The sequence below is a fragment of the Tachypleus tridentatus genome, chromosome 11 (assembly GCF_004210375.1).
Source record: "Tachypleus tridentatus isolate NWPU-2018 chromosome 11, ASM421037v1, whole genome shotgun sequence".
Classification (NCBI taxonomy): Eukaryota; Metazoa; Arthropoda; class Merostomata; order Xiphosura; family Limulidae; genus Tachypleus; species Tachypleus tridentatus.
In genome coordinates this window covers 6242611-6258702 of record NC_134835.1, presented here as the reverse complement: position 1 = coordinate 6258702, position 16092 = coordinate 6242611, and the positions used below count along the sequence as shown (strand labels likewise).

Genomic DNA, 16092 nt, shown 5'->3' with positions numbered 1-16092 from the left:
GATGTTGAGAAAAACACTTGAAATAATCAGATATTATGTGGGTTGAAGAAATGACTTCTCCAATTTGGTTAACCAGCCAACTCAAGACATCTCCATGAATAGCTGAAGAGAGTGATGGGTAGAGTCCTGTTTAGAACATGCAAACAGTAGCCATATAATGATGAAATCACAACTTGAGAGCATATAGGTGATGAGCAAACACTCAAACCACCTAACAAAAAACATATCCAGCCTGAAGAACTGTGCAAAACTGATAAACCACCCCATGATGCATAAACTGAATATTTGGTAACAACTGTAAGTAAGCACTCATGATGTCCATCTTGCTCACCCACAAGCCTGGAGAAAAGGCCAAACTGAAGGTTAGAAACAACTCAACGGTAAAACGAGGAGACTGAGAAATTGATTAGGGTGGGACAAATCTATGACAGGCTGCCAGTTTCTGGTTTTGTTGGGGGCAACAAACAGCCTGGAATAAACACCTGGAGAAAGATGATGCACAAGTCTGATGGTCTGTTCAGACTAAAGTTCTTATACTGTCTCTGATAGATTGCTGGCTGCTTATGGGATCCCAAGGCATGGGGAATAAAATGGGTACCCTAGGCAAGGAAGGTGGTGAAAGAAATTGCAGGTGAAGTCCCTCTCATAAAACCTGAATAACTCACTAATCTGTGGTAAAGGATCATCAAACAAGAACAAATTCACACAATCAAGCCCCAACTGGACTGAACCCACTGGATAGCCACCATCTATGCTGAATAAAACAACAAGATGAGGAATCCTTGGAAGAAGTAACAGGTACGGGCTGAAAATGACTAGCCCTGAAAACAGAAATGGGGACTTGTCATGGTTCTGACAACTGCAAGCAAATCATACAAGATAAAGAATAATGTTAATCCACAGATTTCACATGTTATTTCAAAGTCTCAGGGGCATGGTCAAAACATGAAAAGAGGCCATACGTAATTCCCCAAGATAATAAAATGGGAAACAAACCTGGGACAAGGCCAATCATGACCAAGAAGATATTGACAACAGATAAACAACTTGTGTAAAGCAAGAGTTAAAAACAACTATAACCTCAGAAATGAGATGGATGGTAGATAAATACTATAGAAATGAAGCAAGGGTAAGACGAAGGCTTAAAAACTTGGCATGGGTTAAACATACAGGAAAATCAGAGACTGTCTGATAGACAAATACAAAAATTAATAAAGACTGAAAAATGAATGTAAAGTTAAAGGTGTCAGCAATACAAACAAGTTATTAATAAAAAATACACTTCAAAATTAGAATTATTAAACTTACAAATGCAAAGAATTTTAAACACAATATGTTTAAACAAAAGCACTAACAAACAAAAAGTGATAGTTAGGTGTGATTTTTTTAATAGAAGGAGTCACATAAGTAATAGGAGTGTGTTGAATTCCTACTGGTGGAGGATTGTTGCATGATGACTTGCAAGAGACACACTGAAATTGTCATTTCCAATGGACAGGAGATAAAAGGCTTGTGGCCTGAGTAAATGTTTTTTTTTTTTAAAACAGAAAGCAGCACTGATTTAGAATAGCTATTTCAGTGAGTGGAGGTAATTTACTATATCAGAGTTTCCTTCATTCAAATGGTAACTTATACTAATGAAGAATTAAAATCTTCAGTAATGTTGTCAAATATGTCATTTTGTTTTATAACAACACATGACAATGAATGTTCAAAAATATATACATCTTAGAAACTAAAACCTAAGAAACTTACCAAACTTGCTTCAGAATGTGAAATGCACAAGACAGCGTGTTTACGGCTAATTGATAGGTCATTCAATATCAATAGGTCAGTATTCTTACGTCCCACAGTATAGCCCTTTCCAACAAGTAGCCTATGACAAATACCTATGAAATAAAGCAGTATTAGCAATATCTATATTTAATAGCCCCTTCAATAAATGTATGTGGTTTTCCATTAAAAGGATGAAGTGGGTTGTTGTTCTATATAAAAGAATACTTGAAATATAATTAAATTTGTTTTTCATTGTGTTAAGTTTTATAAAAATTCTGACTGAAGGCAATTTTATATTTCAAAACCTAATTTACACTTTTTTTGAGAAAGTTTTTCATTAATTTACACACACACACACGAAATGTGTGTTTATTTCTACCACAACTCCTCCAGGCCTATTAGGTCAATCTCAACCAAAATTTGCATGTAAACAATATAAACTATGTGAAATGTCCAAAGAGAGTCAAAATTGAGCTTAACCATATTTCTATTTTGTAAAACCTGAAGGTTAATTACTCCCAGCCTATTTAGTCAAACTCAAATAACCTTAGCAAGTTGATGCTTCAGGATTCAAGGTCAAAGTATACAAGTTGCTGGACTGCTTCTCAAATAGCCATGTTTTTCTCATAGTTAATGAGATGTAGGGTGTTCTAGAATGGTATCACCTCAAAATCTTCATTTGCTGATAGAAGGAAAGCAAACTGCAATGGTTGTTTATGAGGAACTTTTGTTATAATTTTAAAATTTTGAGAAAAAATTGAAGTTATTATTTTGATATACATGATATATACAATGATGATATATATATAATGTTAAACTTACATTATTTTAATTAAGTTTAAACATTCCCCATAAGTTTATGGGTATTTCAGCTTGTACTAAACACAATTGTTATTCATAAAAAGTAATGATAAAATTCTTAAATAAGTACATATGGAGATAAAAAAAATGTTACATGTATATCAGAATGACACACAGAACATTAAAATCCAAACTCTATAAACCTCTAAATACAATATTTAACACAAGAATCACTCTACTGTTTGTTCCACAATAATCAATATTTAACATGAATCATCTAAGGTCTGTTTCACATTATTCAATGTGCCTGAAACAGTTATTATAGGTGACTTTGTTTCACATTATTCAATGTGCACAAGTGAATTATTCCAGCTGTCTTTGTTTCACATTATTCAATGTCTACTCACATTAGGTTCTCTTTCACTTTATTCAGCATTTAAAATGAACAAATCACTCTAGCTATACATACACATGTAAATACATACATATATATTTGTTTCACATTATCAGGTATTGTTTACCTGCAAACTGAATGGGTAAAATATTTGCCTGCATAATGGACAATACTTTTCAACAACATCAGATAAAATTGAAAACCATGATGCTTATCTGTTTTGAAAAGTACCTAAACAGACACAATAAATACACTTTTCTAGAGCTGATTGGCACTAACACAAAACTACCTTAGTAAGTGCAAATAAAGCCTAAAAATTAAATCTTTCATAACATAACAGCTTTTTGGTCGGATTCAATACTTTAGAAAATATTAAAACACCAACTGTATCCCATGTTTACCATTAGACTCTGCTAAAGTTTCAATTTACTTGAAACATTTTACTTAATACATTTGCTGCCACATAATAAATTATCCGACACTCGAGAGGTGTTAAAGGAGCATAACACTGTCCAAAATTTGTATGTCACAAGAAAAATTTGGCTTTGAAACATAAATGTCTGTGATCCAGAGGTGTGCCAAGCAGTCTTTAAATAAAAGTTGGTTGTGACCTATCAGTGGGGTGTATGGCAGTAAACATGTTAATCTATTCCAATTTATCCACACAACTAGACCATATCTCACTCCACTTTGATTGTTTGAAAATACGTGGCTTTCAAGTAAGTTTGCTAGAAAAAATATTGATAAAATTGGGGAGGAGTTTAATAAAACATAGTAAAATTTTGTGGAATTCTTGAAATGAAGTAGAATATTATTATTACTTAGTTTTAGATGAATGATTGCTTTTGTGTTTCAACCTTGAGGTTGGGTCTCAAAACATATGCATATTGTACTTTAAATGTTTCAGAAATATACTTATGATAGTCAGTATGTCAGGTTTTGTATGTGGGCAAGCCACAATTCTTTACAGCATGTGTCTGTGAATTGTTGGAAATAAATTTCAACAATAAACAGACAGCACACAATCCACTTGTTTCAAATAATATATTCAAAACAATCAACGTACTTAGAGAAAAAATTATGTAGACCGTAGGTATCACACATGAAAGTAGAAGTTCAAATAATTCTTTTTTTCATCAAGTCCACACAGGCTGGTTCAGCTACTTCAGAATAAAAGTGATGAATTATTTCTTCTCCACTCTTTTATCATAACAGAATAAGTGGTAAATTTATTTATGTTACTTCATGGGTTACCACAGTTGTATCCAATTTTCAATAATTTTCTTGTACATCAAAATACCACACAGGCTGGTTCAATCACTTTAGAATCAAATTCATCAGACAAAGTATTCTTTTCCATTTCTGTTGTTACAATGTAAACATTGAAACTTTTACATTAGAAATTTTCCTTGATGATTAAACAGACAATCACACAGTCAACATTTACTTTTTTTACCAACTTCACTTTCCTTTTACTAACTTACTTATTTGGTAATCAAACCATTTTATATAAGGTGAAATCACCTTATAGGGTAAAGAACCTAAAGGGCACACAAGAATGTACTATTATGGAGTATATATATATATATATATAGCTTTGGAATCTGGTCCATCATTCCTTAATTTAGACTTTGTCACCATCACCCCAAAATTTCTGCAGAAACCCATTATAACAATATTCCTGACACTTGATGATGAAAAATTCACTTGAAATAAAATATATCTCACAATGGCTGATATGGGTACCACAATACATTTATTGATTAGCAGAGAACAATGTTTCAATCTTCCTTTAATGTTCAAATTATTTTAGTAAAGATTACAAAAATTGTTAAACTTATTGGTATAAAACATAAGCATGACTTCAAATGACTTAGGAAGGTTGAAATGTTGATCTCTGTTTATCAATAAAAGTGTTAATACCCACACCAGCCATTCTGAGATACAATATTCCTAATGTTCACAGTGGCTAACATAATAATATTTCATGAGAAATACAGTAAACTTTAATACTTCTTTATTGATAAAACTTGTTCTACATAGGTTACATTATATACAGCTGTGTTCTAATGTTAACACAGAAAGTACTGATTTGGTACAAGTTACATGATACAATTAATCCAAGGTTGTTTCTAAAATTGTTAACATTTGAAAGAAATTTCATTAGTAATACAGATTTTAGTAGTGAAATATTTCACCAATAAATAACACATTGTGTTGTAAAGAAACTATTGTAAAATGATAGAACTAACAGTTAAGTTAGTAGGCTGCAGCTCATGATCACCACAGCTACAACCTTACTTGATTTTTGACAAAATATACCAATGGCAATATTGCTCATATTTATATATTGTTAAAATATTTATAATAAATCAGTAAAAAAAATATTTACATTAAACTATTTCAAACTTTAGAATTTTTTGTGTTGCTTTTTTTCTAAAACTATTTAAATTGCTTTACTGTAAAATCAGATAATTTATCCAACAAATAATTATACTTTAAAGTTTTAAAAACTCCAACATTCATGAGAACTTGTATGTAATTAAAGATTATTTTATTTCTAGAACTAAATATGAAAACAAATTAAATACAACTTAAAAAAATATTCCAAAAGCTAAGAAAAACTATGGTCACCATTAATGAATAAAAGCTAATTCTGTCCAACATATCCTAAAGACTTTTTTACCCCAGGGATCTGATTTGCCCATGAGGAAGCATAAAATGGACTTAACACAGAATAAGCTATTTTTCTATTGAGTAAACTTAACCTATAGCTCAATGAGCCTTTCATAAGTAAAGATGAAAAGTTTAACTCTGATCAGCTGTTGAATAACAACATAGAATAACATATGAAATGGATAATGTTTCAAATTAACATAACTTTTGGCTAAGTCCTTTGGCTAAATAACTAAAGAATATTTAGCTGTTAAATAATTGACACTTTTATGTAAATAATTTCTTTAGTTTGATGTGACACTGGAAACTACAGGATATATAAATAAATGTGAAACTTTGCAAAAAAAAAACATTAAGTTACAGACAGACAATTATGCAATAAAAATACTTCACCAAAGATTCACATAATAATTACAGGTGAATATTCATGTTATAGTTAGCCATCTCTAGTGTCTACACTTGCAGTACGTTTTTACAAAGCTGAAACTTTTACAAACAGTTCATATTTGACTGAATGTGGCCAAAGTTTCTTTAAATCACAATCTATAAAAAGATAAAATATACTGTAATATTTATGAAACAGTATAAATGTTAACTATTCCATGGTTGAATATTCTTTTATTTGGCCAGAGGATGTGACTGGATGTTTATTTGGCTGAAACACAATCCATTACCTTTCCATTTTAGAGCTGCTGTTGTAACATAAGTATAATGTGTTGTACAATGCAAGTTGTAGTATCTAAGCAAATGATGTATAATCTCCAAGAATCTTATTTAGTTGGTGATTAACATCAAAAGAAGAAGATAAAAACATAATGTGATACTGAAGTAATTAGTGATTTTATAGCAAAACGCAAACTATGCAGAATGTTAATTTAATAGAATATCAAAGGGAAAGCAGCTTCTACTAACCCAATGGACAAAGTCATTGAAATCAGATAGTTCAAGTCTACAAGAGGATTTCACAAAATTTAAAGTCTTCTAACATTAATCATATTTTAATATGGTTCTAATATTAAAAGGTGTGAGATTGGCCTCAAGTTACTGGATGTTTAGCAAACAACAAACTGTTTGGGAATGTTACAAAACAAAACAAAAAACCTGCAAGGCAGTAATTATTACCTTGCAGAAGAGTTAACACTTTGCAATCAGTGAAAACAAAGATTCATGGATAACCACCTGTATCCAATTGTTATTAAAAAGATGGCAAAGAAAGCAAACTACCAAACAAAAATTATTATTCTGAAAATATTGTCCCAGGTGTATACTAAACACACAAGTAAAAACTGCTGGTCAAATTTCAAATGTCAGTACCATTTCTCCACCATCTGATCATCTGGTTAACCTCAACAACAGTCTCATGACTTTATATAACATCAGATTATATGTATTTACAACATGTTGTTCTTAATGCCAGGTATTTTCCTAGAAGATACAGTTATGTCACAAAAGAAAAATGTAGTAAATACATGACAAAAAGGATCACATTCAATCTTAATAAAATATAATGAAACAAATACTGTAGAAGGTTCTAATGACATTGGATTGTTTACTTGAAAAACAAAACCTCAATTCAGGTGTGTTACTGTGTGCAAAAATATCCATACCATTTTGAAATAATTTATGAATCCCATTGAAATATTCTAATCAGCCTTTACCATATATTCTTACATCTCTGAACATGATCTTAAAAAAAAAAATCAAGGTTTTGAAAAATAATAAATTATCAAATTTTAAGTCTCTCTGATATGTATCATTGGGCAAAGGATCACATTCAGGGCATTCAGTTCTTTCTTGTCAATTAGGAATCAGTCCTGTTAATTGTGTAAAGTTTGATCTACTTGAGTGCTATGAAAAACTGTGGCAGGTATTAGGTCACATCATAGCTTTATTCTACCAACACATTCTATATGAGAAGGCTATCAGATGATGATGTGTAGACAGTTGTAACTGTTGGTAGTAACAGTGAAAGTGATGCTGCAGCAGCTTAAATAGGGTCTAATGATAACAATGACAATTATCAGCCAGGGAAATATGTGGCATGCTTATACGATCATGAATGGTATATGGGAAACATAAAAAACATAAAAGATAGATCAGATGAACATTTTGTTGTATTGGTGTCATTTACGAAGAAATCAAGAAACGAACTGTTTTCATGGTCTGCAAGGTAATGTAAAGATGAAAGCTGGATTCCTTACCAACATATTCTTTGTCTGATAAGTGAACCTACCGTGCAAGGCAGAAGCGCTCACCACTATGTTCTAAGTCAAAGTGATCTCAACATAATCAAACTCGAATTTCAGAAATTTATTCAAGCTGTTTGAACAAAGTAATGTTTATTTGATGTTGTTAAGGCTAATTTATCACCAAAGTAGTTTTTAAAACATTTCATTGTCACGATTATTGCAGTTTGGTGTGACTATAATCTTTCTCAGTTATCCCCTGTTGTAGTACTGTGCTTTTTTTTGTGATTTACCTTTGTATTTATTATATTATGAATCTTAAACTCAGCCATATCTGCATAACTGTAATGCATACACAATATATTTGCATTGCCATGTGATCCAACTAGTTATGTCAATAAACTTGTTCAGAAATGAATTAATTCTTTCTTGTTTCTTACAACTTCATTATTTAACACTGTGAAAGGCTGGTTAGAATATTTCAGTGGGAGTCATAAAATTCTCACAGGAATTTTTCATAATTGTATGGATATATTTGCACACACTAACACACCTGAACTGATTTTTTTAAAAAATAAAAAAACGTATGGTCAGAGGATATTTAAAAAAATTATTACTCAAAAAATAGGTTGAACACCATCCTGATTTTTTTTTGTAGATCATATTCAGAGATGTAAGAATATATGGTAAAAATCTGAAAAGGCTGAATAACTGGTGACATGGTCAAACTGTGGCTTGAAGTAGGGCTATTTTTAGCTAAATCATAAAAAGTTGCATGCAACTAAATTTTTTAGACATTTAGTTACAACAACTGCTGATTTATCAACTGATATGTTATAGGAAATTTGAAAACAAAATTTAGCTTTGTATCATATTAAGTCTTAGAGCTATGCCTTTTTAAATTAGCTAATGTTTTTTTACAATATTGGGTTTTCAGGTGATTTTACAGCCTCACTATGCAAATCCTAAGAGAGATAAACTTGGTTTGAGACCATTTTTAAATTCTGTGAGATTAATGCAGTCAGTATAGCAAATTTCAGCCTTCTACCACCATTACTCTTGCAGCTTTAAGCAGACAAAGTTGCCTGAAAATGAATTTGCCAAAATTAGAAAAAATTAAGGCTGTAAATCAGAAACTATTAGAGATATTGATCTAATCTTTGGTGATTTGTCATTATATGGGTAGATGAGCACATGTGAAATTTTTTCAAGGCATTCTGAGGGGACACCTGGAAAATTTTCCAAAATCTGGATGATTTGACATGGAATGACTCTGCTTATGTTTTTCACAACTAACTTTAACAATTTTTGTAATCTTTACTAAAAGGATTTGATCATTAATGTAATTATTATTCTACTTTAATAAAGTTATTAATTAATTTTCATTCTGTTTATTAGTTTGTAACTTTTAACTTTTTAGTGTCTAAAGTCTGCTTTAAGTTATATCACTCTAGTTGTCAAAATGGATCATTACAGTTTTGACTCTCAAAGCTAGCAGAAAATGAGCCATTGCCTAATGAACAGTAAGGAGACCTAGAAAATTGATGTGTAAACTTGACTAAAGACCAATGGCCCAAAATCTCTTGGGCATCCATAATATGCCCCTGACAAGGAAGCCACTGATAAAAGATGTACCTCAGATTGGGAAGGAAAAAGAGAGACATCACACCAGCCACTGTGTTCTCTTTATCCAGCCAATAGTCAAAATCAGTCAGTAAGGAAGGAGGAAGGGTCACTGGGTACTCAATGGAAACCCTGGTGAAGTTCCACTGGTTATGAAGTATCTGCTGAACAGATGTCATGAGAGCATGGTCAAGGGGAATAAAGACTTCCAAGGAAGAATGCAAAGGAAAGAGCCTCTTATGGAGGTGGAATAGTTAAGGAGTGAGCCTTCTGAATTAATTACAAGCTCCATAGAAGAGTCAAAGGAAAGAAAGCTGGGCCCAGCTGAGATGAAATTTGAAAAATATCCCAAGATAAATGAGATATTGAGTCAGTGTGAGAATGGACTTCTTCACCTTAAACCTACCAGAGCAGCTTCCTTAACAAGAAATTGTATGTTGCCAGATGAACCTTAAAGTTGGTTGGTTTGGTATTTTATTGTGCAAAGCAACCAGGTTATCTGTGCCAGACATCCACTAAAAAGTTAAAATTAAAGTAAAATTAGTAAAACTGATAAAAGGAAATTGAGGTAAAATAAACCAAAGTTTAATTTTTGATTTAAAAACATAAATAACATTAAATCCAATTTTTACATCTAGTTTACAGCAGGAAGAGAACAACTACAATAATACAAGACTTTATGTAGTACAACTGTAATTACCATAACTCACCAAGAAGACTAAAAGGAAAGTTCAAGAACAACCATTAGTCACCTGAAGTTGGCCTTTCTATTCCTGGTTTCAAGTTATTTGACATTATGGTCATTTTCTAATTTCAAATTGAACTAGGTGTACTTTGATTCTTAAAAGGGAATTACATTGAAAAAGGTCTAATGTATAAATTAAAAAAACTTAAATAGCATTAAAAAGATTAATGGACTTTAAAAAAACTAAAAACATTTCTAAGGTGGACAGTGTAACCATCGCCAATAACACTGTCTAATGTTATGATAAAATCTTGGGACAGAACATGTTTGAAGTGGTGCAGTCGTTAAGAGTCATAATGATGGTAAGACAATAAAATTTGGCTTATTGTGACCTCAGTGTTAAAAAAACAAACTGGTGCATCAGTCCCAGATAAAAAAAGCAATGAGTTAAAAATTGTGACCAATACGTAGTCAAGTTAAAAGAACTTCCTCTTTCCGATCCTTATGGAAACAAGAGGGCCAAAGTCCAGTCGAGGATTTTATTTGGAAAAGTTTGTTTTCACTTTCCTCACTCCAAGTCGACTGCCAGCTGGCATGGAGCCGAGCCATGAATACAGAACCATAGTCAATGTATGGAACAGGCACAGCAGTGATAGTGCCAACATGGCCCTGTATCCAGAAAAACTAGATAGAAGTAGATGTTAAAGAGAAATGGGCCAGTCAGTTTTGTATATCGGCAAGAACAGGGTGTGAAATAACGTGACACAATTGCAGAGCCAGTAGAGAACAAAGCGAGTCAGTATAAACAGTGCACTTTGAGTCCTGCTTAGCTTCTATGTGATCCAGGGCAAGAGAAATGGCATACAGTTCAGCAGTGAACACAAAAGCTGTAGAGGGTATTCTGTGCACAAAAATGAACCACAACAAACCATGGCAGAGCCCACAGAGTCACCTGATTTGGAACCATCCGTATAAATTGGAATGGAAAGATTATTCAAAAGATGTTCAGTAAATAAAAGATGGTACTTCCAATCGGGAGTATCTGCTTTTCTCAGATGACTTAAAGATTGGTCACATTTGGGGACTGTAATAAGCCATGGTGGGATGGGCTGACTAGTGAATACAGCATTGGTATCCAAGGACAGACCCAAATTATCCAACTGCACCTGGATATGAAGGCCAAAAGGAGCAATGGCAGATTGTCTGTTCTGAAAAAGTATGGCCCACTGAGGAAGGTAAACACAACCCCAGGTGGAATGCTTTGGTAAGGAATGAGGTTTCAAAGCATATAGTGAAGACACTTGCAAACAGCAGATGTGCAAAGAAGGTTCATGAGACTCTATGTGTAGACTCTGAACTGGGGAAGTGCAGAAAGCCCTGGTGCAGAGCCAACGCCCTTGGTGATGAATGGGGTCCAGCATCTTTAAGGCCAAGGTTTCTGACAGAGCCATGGAACAGTGGACCACAGTTAAGTTTTGATCAAATAAGAGCACAATATATCTTTTGTATAGAACATTGATTTGTTCCCCAAGTGGTGAAGAAGAAAACACGAAGGATGTTCAGTGCTCTAGCATATTTGACCCACAGCTGCGTGATATCTGGTATAAAGGTCAGCTTATGGTTAAAGATAAGACCCAAGAACTTTGTCTCAGGGACCATAGGTAGCACAACTTCAACGATACGAAGTTTAGGATCAGGATGAATATTCTGTTGGTGGCAAAAGTTCATGGAGACAGCTTTAAAGAGAGAGAAATTAAAGCTGTAGCTGCCTCTCAATCAACCTCATTTCGGCGACTGACATAAGATGTGAAAGTCATCGACATAGAGCCCATTGTTCAGTGATGGCATTTATTTTTATACTGAAAAGCATGACATTCAAAACACAGCCCTGAGAAACTCCAAGTTCCTGCAGAAATGAAGAGGAAAGAGTTGGGCCCACATGAACTTGGAATCTACTGTCCATTAAAAATTTTTTAATAAAAATGGGAAAATGACCACGTAACCCACATATATGGAGGTCTCGCAAAATGCCATACCTCCATGTTGTATCATACACCTTCTCAATGTCAAAGAATATTCATACAAGATGTTGTCATTTGAGAAAGGCTTCTTTGATAGACGTTTCAGGTCGATTTCGGTGGTCCACAGTGAAGAGCTGTCATTGGAACCCACCCTGGGTGGGCGAGAGGAGGTTGTTTGATTTGAGGAACCAAATCAGATGAGCATTAACCATCCTCTCTAACTCCTTACAGAGACAGCTCGTGAAAGCAATTGGACAGTAGTTTGAAGAAATTTTGGAATCCTTCTCAGGCTCAGAGAAAGAACAATAGCCTGGCACAAGTTATCAGGAAAAACATTCTTCTGCCAAATCCAGTTAAAAACAATCAGAAGAATAGCAAGAGAAGCAGGAGACAGATGGTGCAGCATGTCATAGTGTATATCATCAGATCCAACAGATGTACTGCCAGACCAATGAAGGGCCATTGTCAGTTCCACAAGTGTAAAGGGATGATTATAGTCATAGAGACAATCAGTTCGAAAGGAATGAGGTGAACGGTCTGCCCGAGTCTTGATGGCCAGAAGGTGGAAGAAGAAGCAGAAGTGCTAGATACCTGGCAAAAGCTTTCACCTAAAGTATCAGCGATGCTCCAGGTATCAGCTACTTCCTGGCCATCAAGAGAGTAAGATCGAGAGGGGGGCAGAATTGTAGTGCCACTGACCTTTCGAATCCTGTCCCACATGACCTTGGAACTGTTGGTAGAAGATATGCTAGTTGTGAACTTAAACCAAGATTCCTTCTGGCTTTGACGTCTTACTCACCTAGCATGTGTACGAGCCCATTGGAATGCGACGTGGTTTGAAAGTGTGGGATATCTACGAAAAGTATCCCAGGCCTGTTTTTGAGCCTTCCGTGCTAAGTGGCAAGCAGGATTCCACCACGGACGAGGATATCGTGGAAAACGTGTCGAGGTTTTAGGAATACACTGAGCAACAGCCAGTTACCGCTGCCACACAGTCGTCTATTGATGGCTGATTCACAATGGCAGGATCAAGTTCTGCGAGAGCAGTGAAAGTGGACCAGTCTGCCTGATCCAGCTTCCACCGGGGCACGCGGGTAGGGTGACATCGACCACGGCCATTATCTCTCAAAAGTATAGGAAAATAATCACTGCCTAGTGGATTATTGTCAACCCTCCATGAAAAATGAGAGATTAATGAAAGGGAGCAAACTGAGAGATCAATAGTGGTAAAGAACTGACTAGGTGCATGAAAATAAGTGGAAGAACCAGTACTGAAAAGAGAAAGATTGTGATCAGAGAGCATATGCTCTACAGAGCGACCTCTCCTATCAATAACAGCAATTCCCCAGAGGCAATGATGTCCATTAAAGTCCCCCAGGAGTAGAAAGGGAGACGGCAACTGTTCAACGAGAGCATCAAGGTCTGACTGATCATATGTCTCTCCAGGTGACAGATAGAGAGAACAAACAGTGATGGTATGACCCAAGGAAACACGGATGTCTATAGCCTCCAAGGGTATGTTGAGTGACAAAGACAGGGTGGGCACATGCTGATCAACCAACAGTGCCACTGCTCCATGTACTCATCCATCACACAGCCTGTCATTTCTGTCCAGAGAAATCTGCCAAAAGGTGACTGTATCAGCAGGTTTCAGAAATGTTTCCTGTAAAGAAAGACATACAGGATGGTAGGAAGCAATCAGTGTTTTGATGTCATCCAGATTAGAATGTAAACGTTGACGGTTCCATTATATCTAGGTGGCCATATTTAATGAAGTGAAGGTGAATTGGCTGGAGAACTTTTCTGTTCATGATCATATCTCTTTTCCTTACTGTCCTTATTCGGGGGAGGTCTATTGACCTCCATGGATCCTGCCCTGGGTTGATTGGACAGGTCTTTGTTGTTGGAAGGGGATTCCAGTGACTGAGGATGCAAACGAATTATTGTTTTGCATTTTGGGGTGGGAGAAAAAAGATGTATCTGAAGAAATGCCTGTATCTGGAACCAAAAGATGTAGATCTTCAGGTTTGTTGGAATGTATGGGAGGAACAGAGATGGGTGTAGAAGTCTATTCATCAACCTTTTTAACCATGGAGGTCAAAAGGCTTTTCATTTGTTTTGAAAACAATTCTCTTGGAGGCACAGAGAGATCTGTCTGCACTCCCATCGTAGTTGTGGAATGAAGTGCAGCAGCATATGCCCGAGATGGAGTGACGGGCAGTAATTTCCAAGCCTCAGGATAACTGATGTTACGAGTCGTTTTCAAATGCTGCACCTCTTTTTCCTCTAACCATTTTGGGCAAGAACCATTGTAGTTGATGCAATGTTGGTCCATGTCACACTCATTGGCATCGTGGTCCTTGCCACCACAACGAGCACATGTCAGGGATCCACAACATGATGTCTTTGAGTGGCCGAATCTCTGACATTGGAAACATCAGAGAGGGTTCGGAATGTATGGCTGTACCCTGCAAATGAGATAACCTGCCTTGATGGTGGCAGGTGCACGTGATGAAGTAAATGTCAAAACGAGGGTATTTGTTGGCAGTGTAACTCCATCTTTGCGAGTGTAGATGCTCCTCACTGCAGAAACTCCTTGAGTGGAGAGACCAGCAAGAATCTCTGACTCAGGGACGTTCTTCAAATCCCTCTCAACAATAACTCCTCATGATGAATTCAAGGTAGCATGAGGGGTAACCCCAATAGGTATATCCCCAATTGCTGTTGAATTCAAGAGGAGTTCACTGTGGTGGGTTGTGGATGTTTCAACTAATATGTCTCCAGATCGAAGTTTCTTTACTGACTTTGGAGAGCCAGCAAGACCCTCTAGTCCCTTCTGAATAAAAAAGGGGGGCAATTGCCCTAAAAGTGTTTCTAAAAGAGAATGTAATATAAGAAAATGAGGTATGTGTGTTACAGATGTTGAAGATTGCTGCTCAGAGTCTTCAAGATGTGGTCGCTTACCTATTGACTGTTTTTTCATTAATTTATTTAAATTTTTTGAAGAAGCATCCACAGGAAAAAAGAAAAATTTCGGTACCCACTGACCCCACCCACCATGGAGCCCTACAAGGGGATGCACTACAATGTCACGCAAGGACAATGCAGCAACGCCAGGGTTTCGTGAGCACTGTACCCAAACACCAGCATCAGGCACAACGTCCACAACACCCGTTGAGAACTTCCAACACTGGTACTTGGTTGACTCTAGCCCAAGTGAACCAGCCGACTGACCCAAAGGGGGCCACCCAAAGTCCGCCCATCTACAGGAATTCAAGGCCAAAGTGGTGTGTCAGGGTTGGACCCCTCAACAACCAGGATCCTCTCCTGCCCTTCACGGGTCGCCACACACGGCAAGCATGTGGGTGGATGTTTAGATCCCAGAGAAGGTATCCAGACAGAACAGAACCTTCCCTGGGAGGTCCCCTCACCACGTACACGAATCCAGACAGAGTGGGTGGAGGCACAGAGAGATCTGTCTGTACTTCCACTTTAATAGTGGAATAAAGTGCAGCAGCATACATCTGAGATAAAGTGGTGGACAGCAACTTTCAAGCCTCAGAATAAGTAATGTTATGAATCATTTTTAAATGCTGCACCTCTTTTTCTTCCAACCATTTAGGGCAAGAACAAATGTAGGATGGGTAAGATCCATTGCAACTGATGCAATGAGGGTCTGTTTCACACTTGTAGGCATCATGGTCCTTGCCACTGCAATGAGCACACGTCAAGGAACCACAACATGACATCTTTGAGTGACCGAACCACTGACACTGGAAACATCGGAAAGGTTTTGGAATGTATGGCTGTACTCTGAAATTAAGATAACCTGTCTTGATGATGGTAGGTGGATGTGGTGATGTGTATGTGAGAATGAGGACATTGGTTGGCACCATAATTCCATCTTTGCGAGGGGATATACGCCTCACT

At 35.9% G+C, this 16092-nt stretch overlaps 1 protein-coding gene across 6 annotated transcripts in view; it reads right to left on the bottom strand.

Annotated features, from left to right (window-relative positions):
* Window positions 1–16092, bottom strand: part of nbs (nibrin) — a 76976-nt gene that overhangs the window by 46700 nt on the left and 14184 nt on the right. For all 6 annotated transcript variants that reach the window (XM_076466178.1, XM_076466184.1, XM_076466180.1 and 3 more), the window contains one exon: window positions 1756–1889. In XM_076466178.1, the coding sequence (XP_076322293.1) occupies window positions 1756–1889 (134 nt within the window). The remainder of the gene's footprint in view (window positions 1–1755; window positions 1890–16092) is intronic.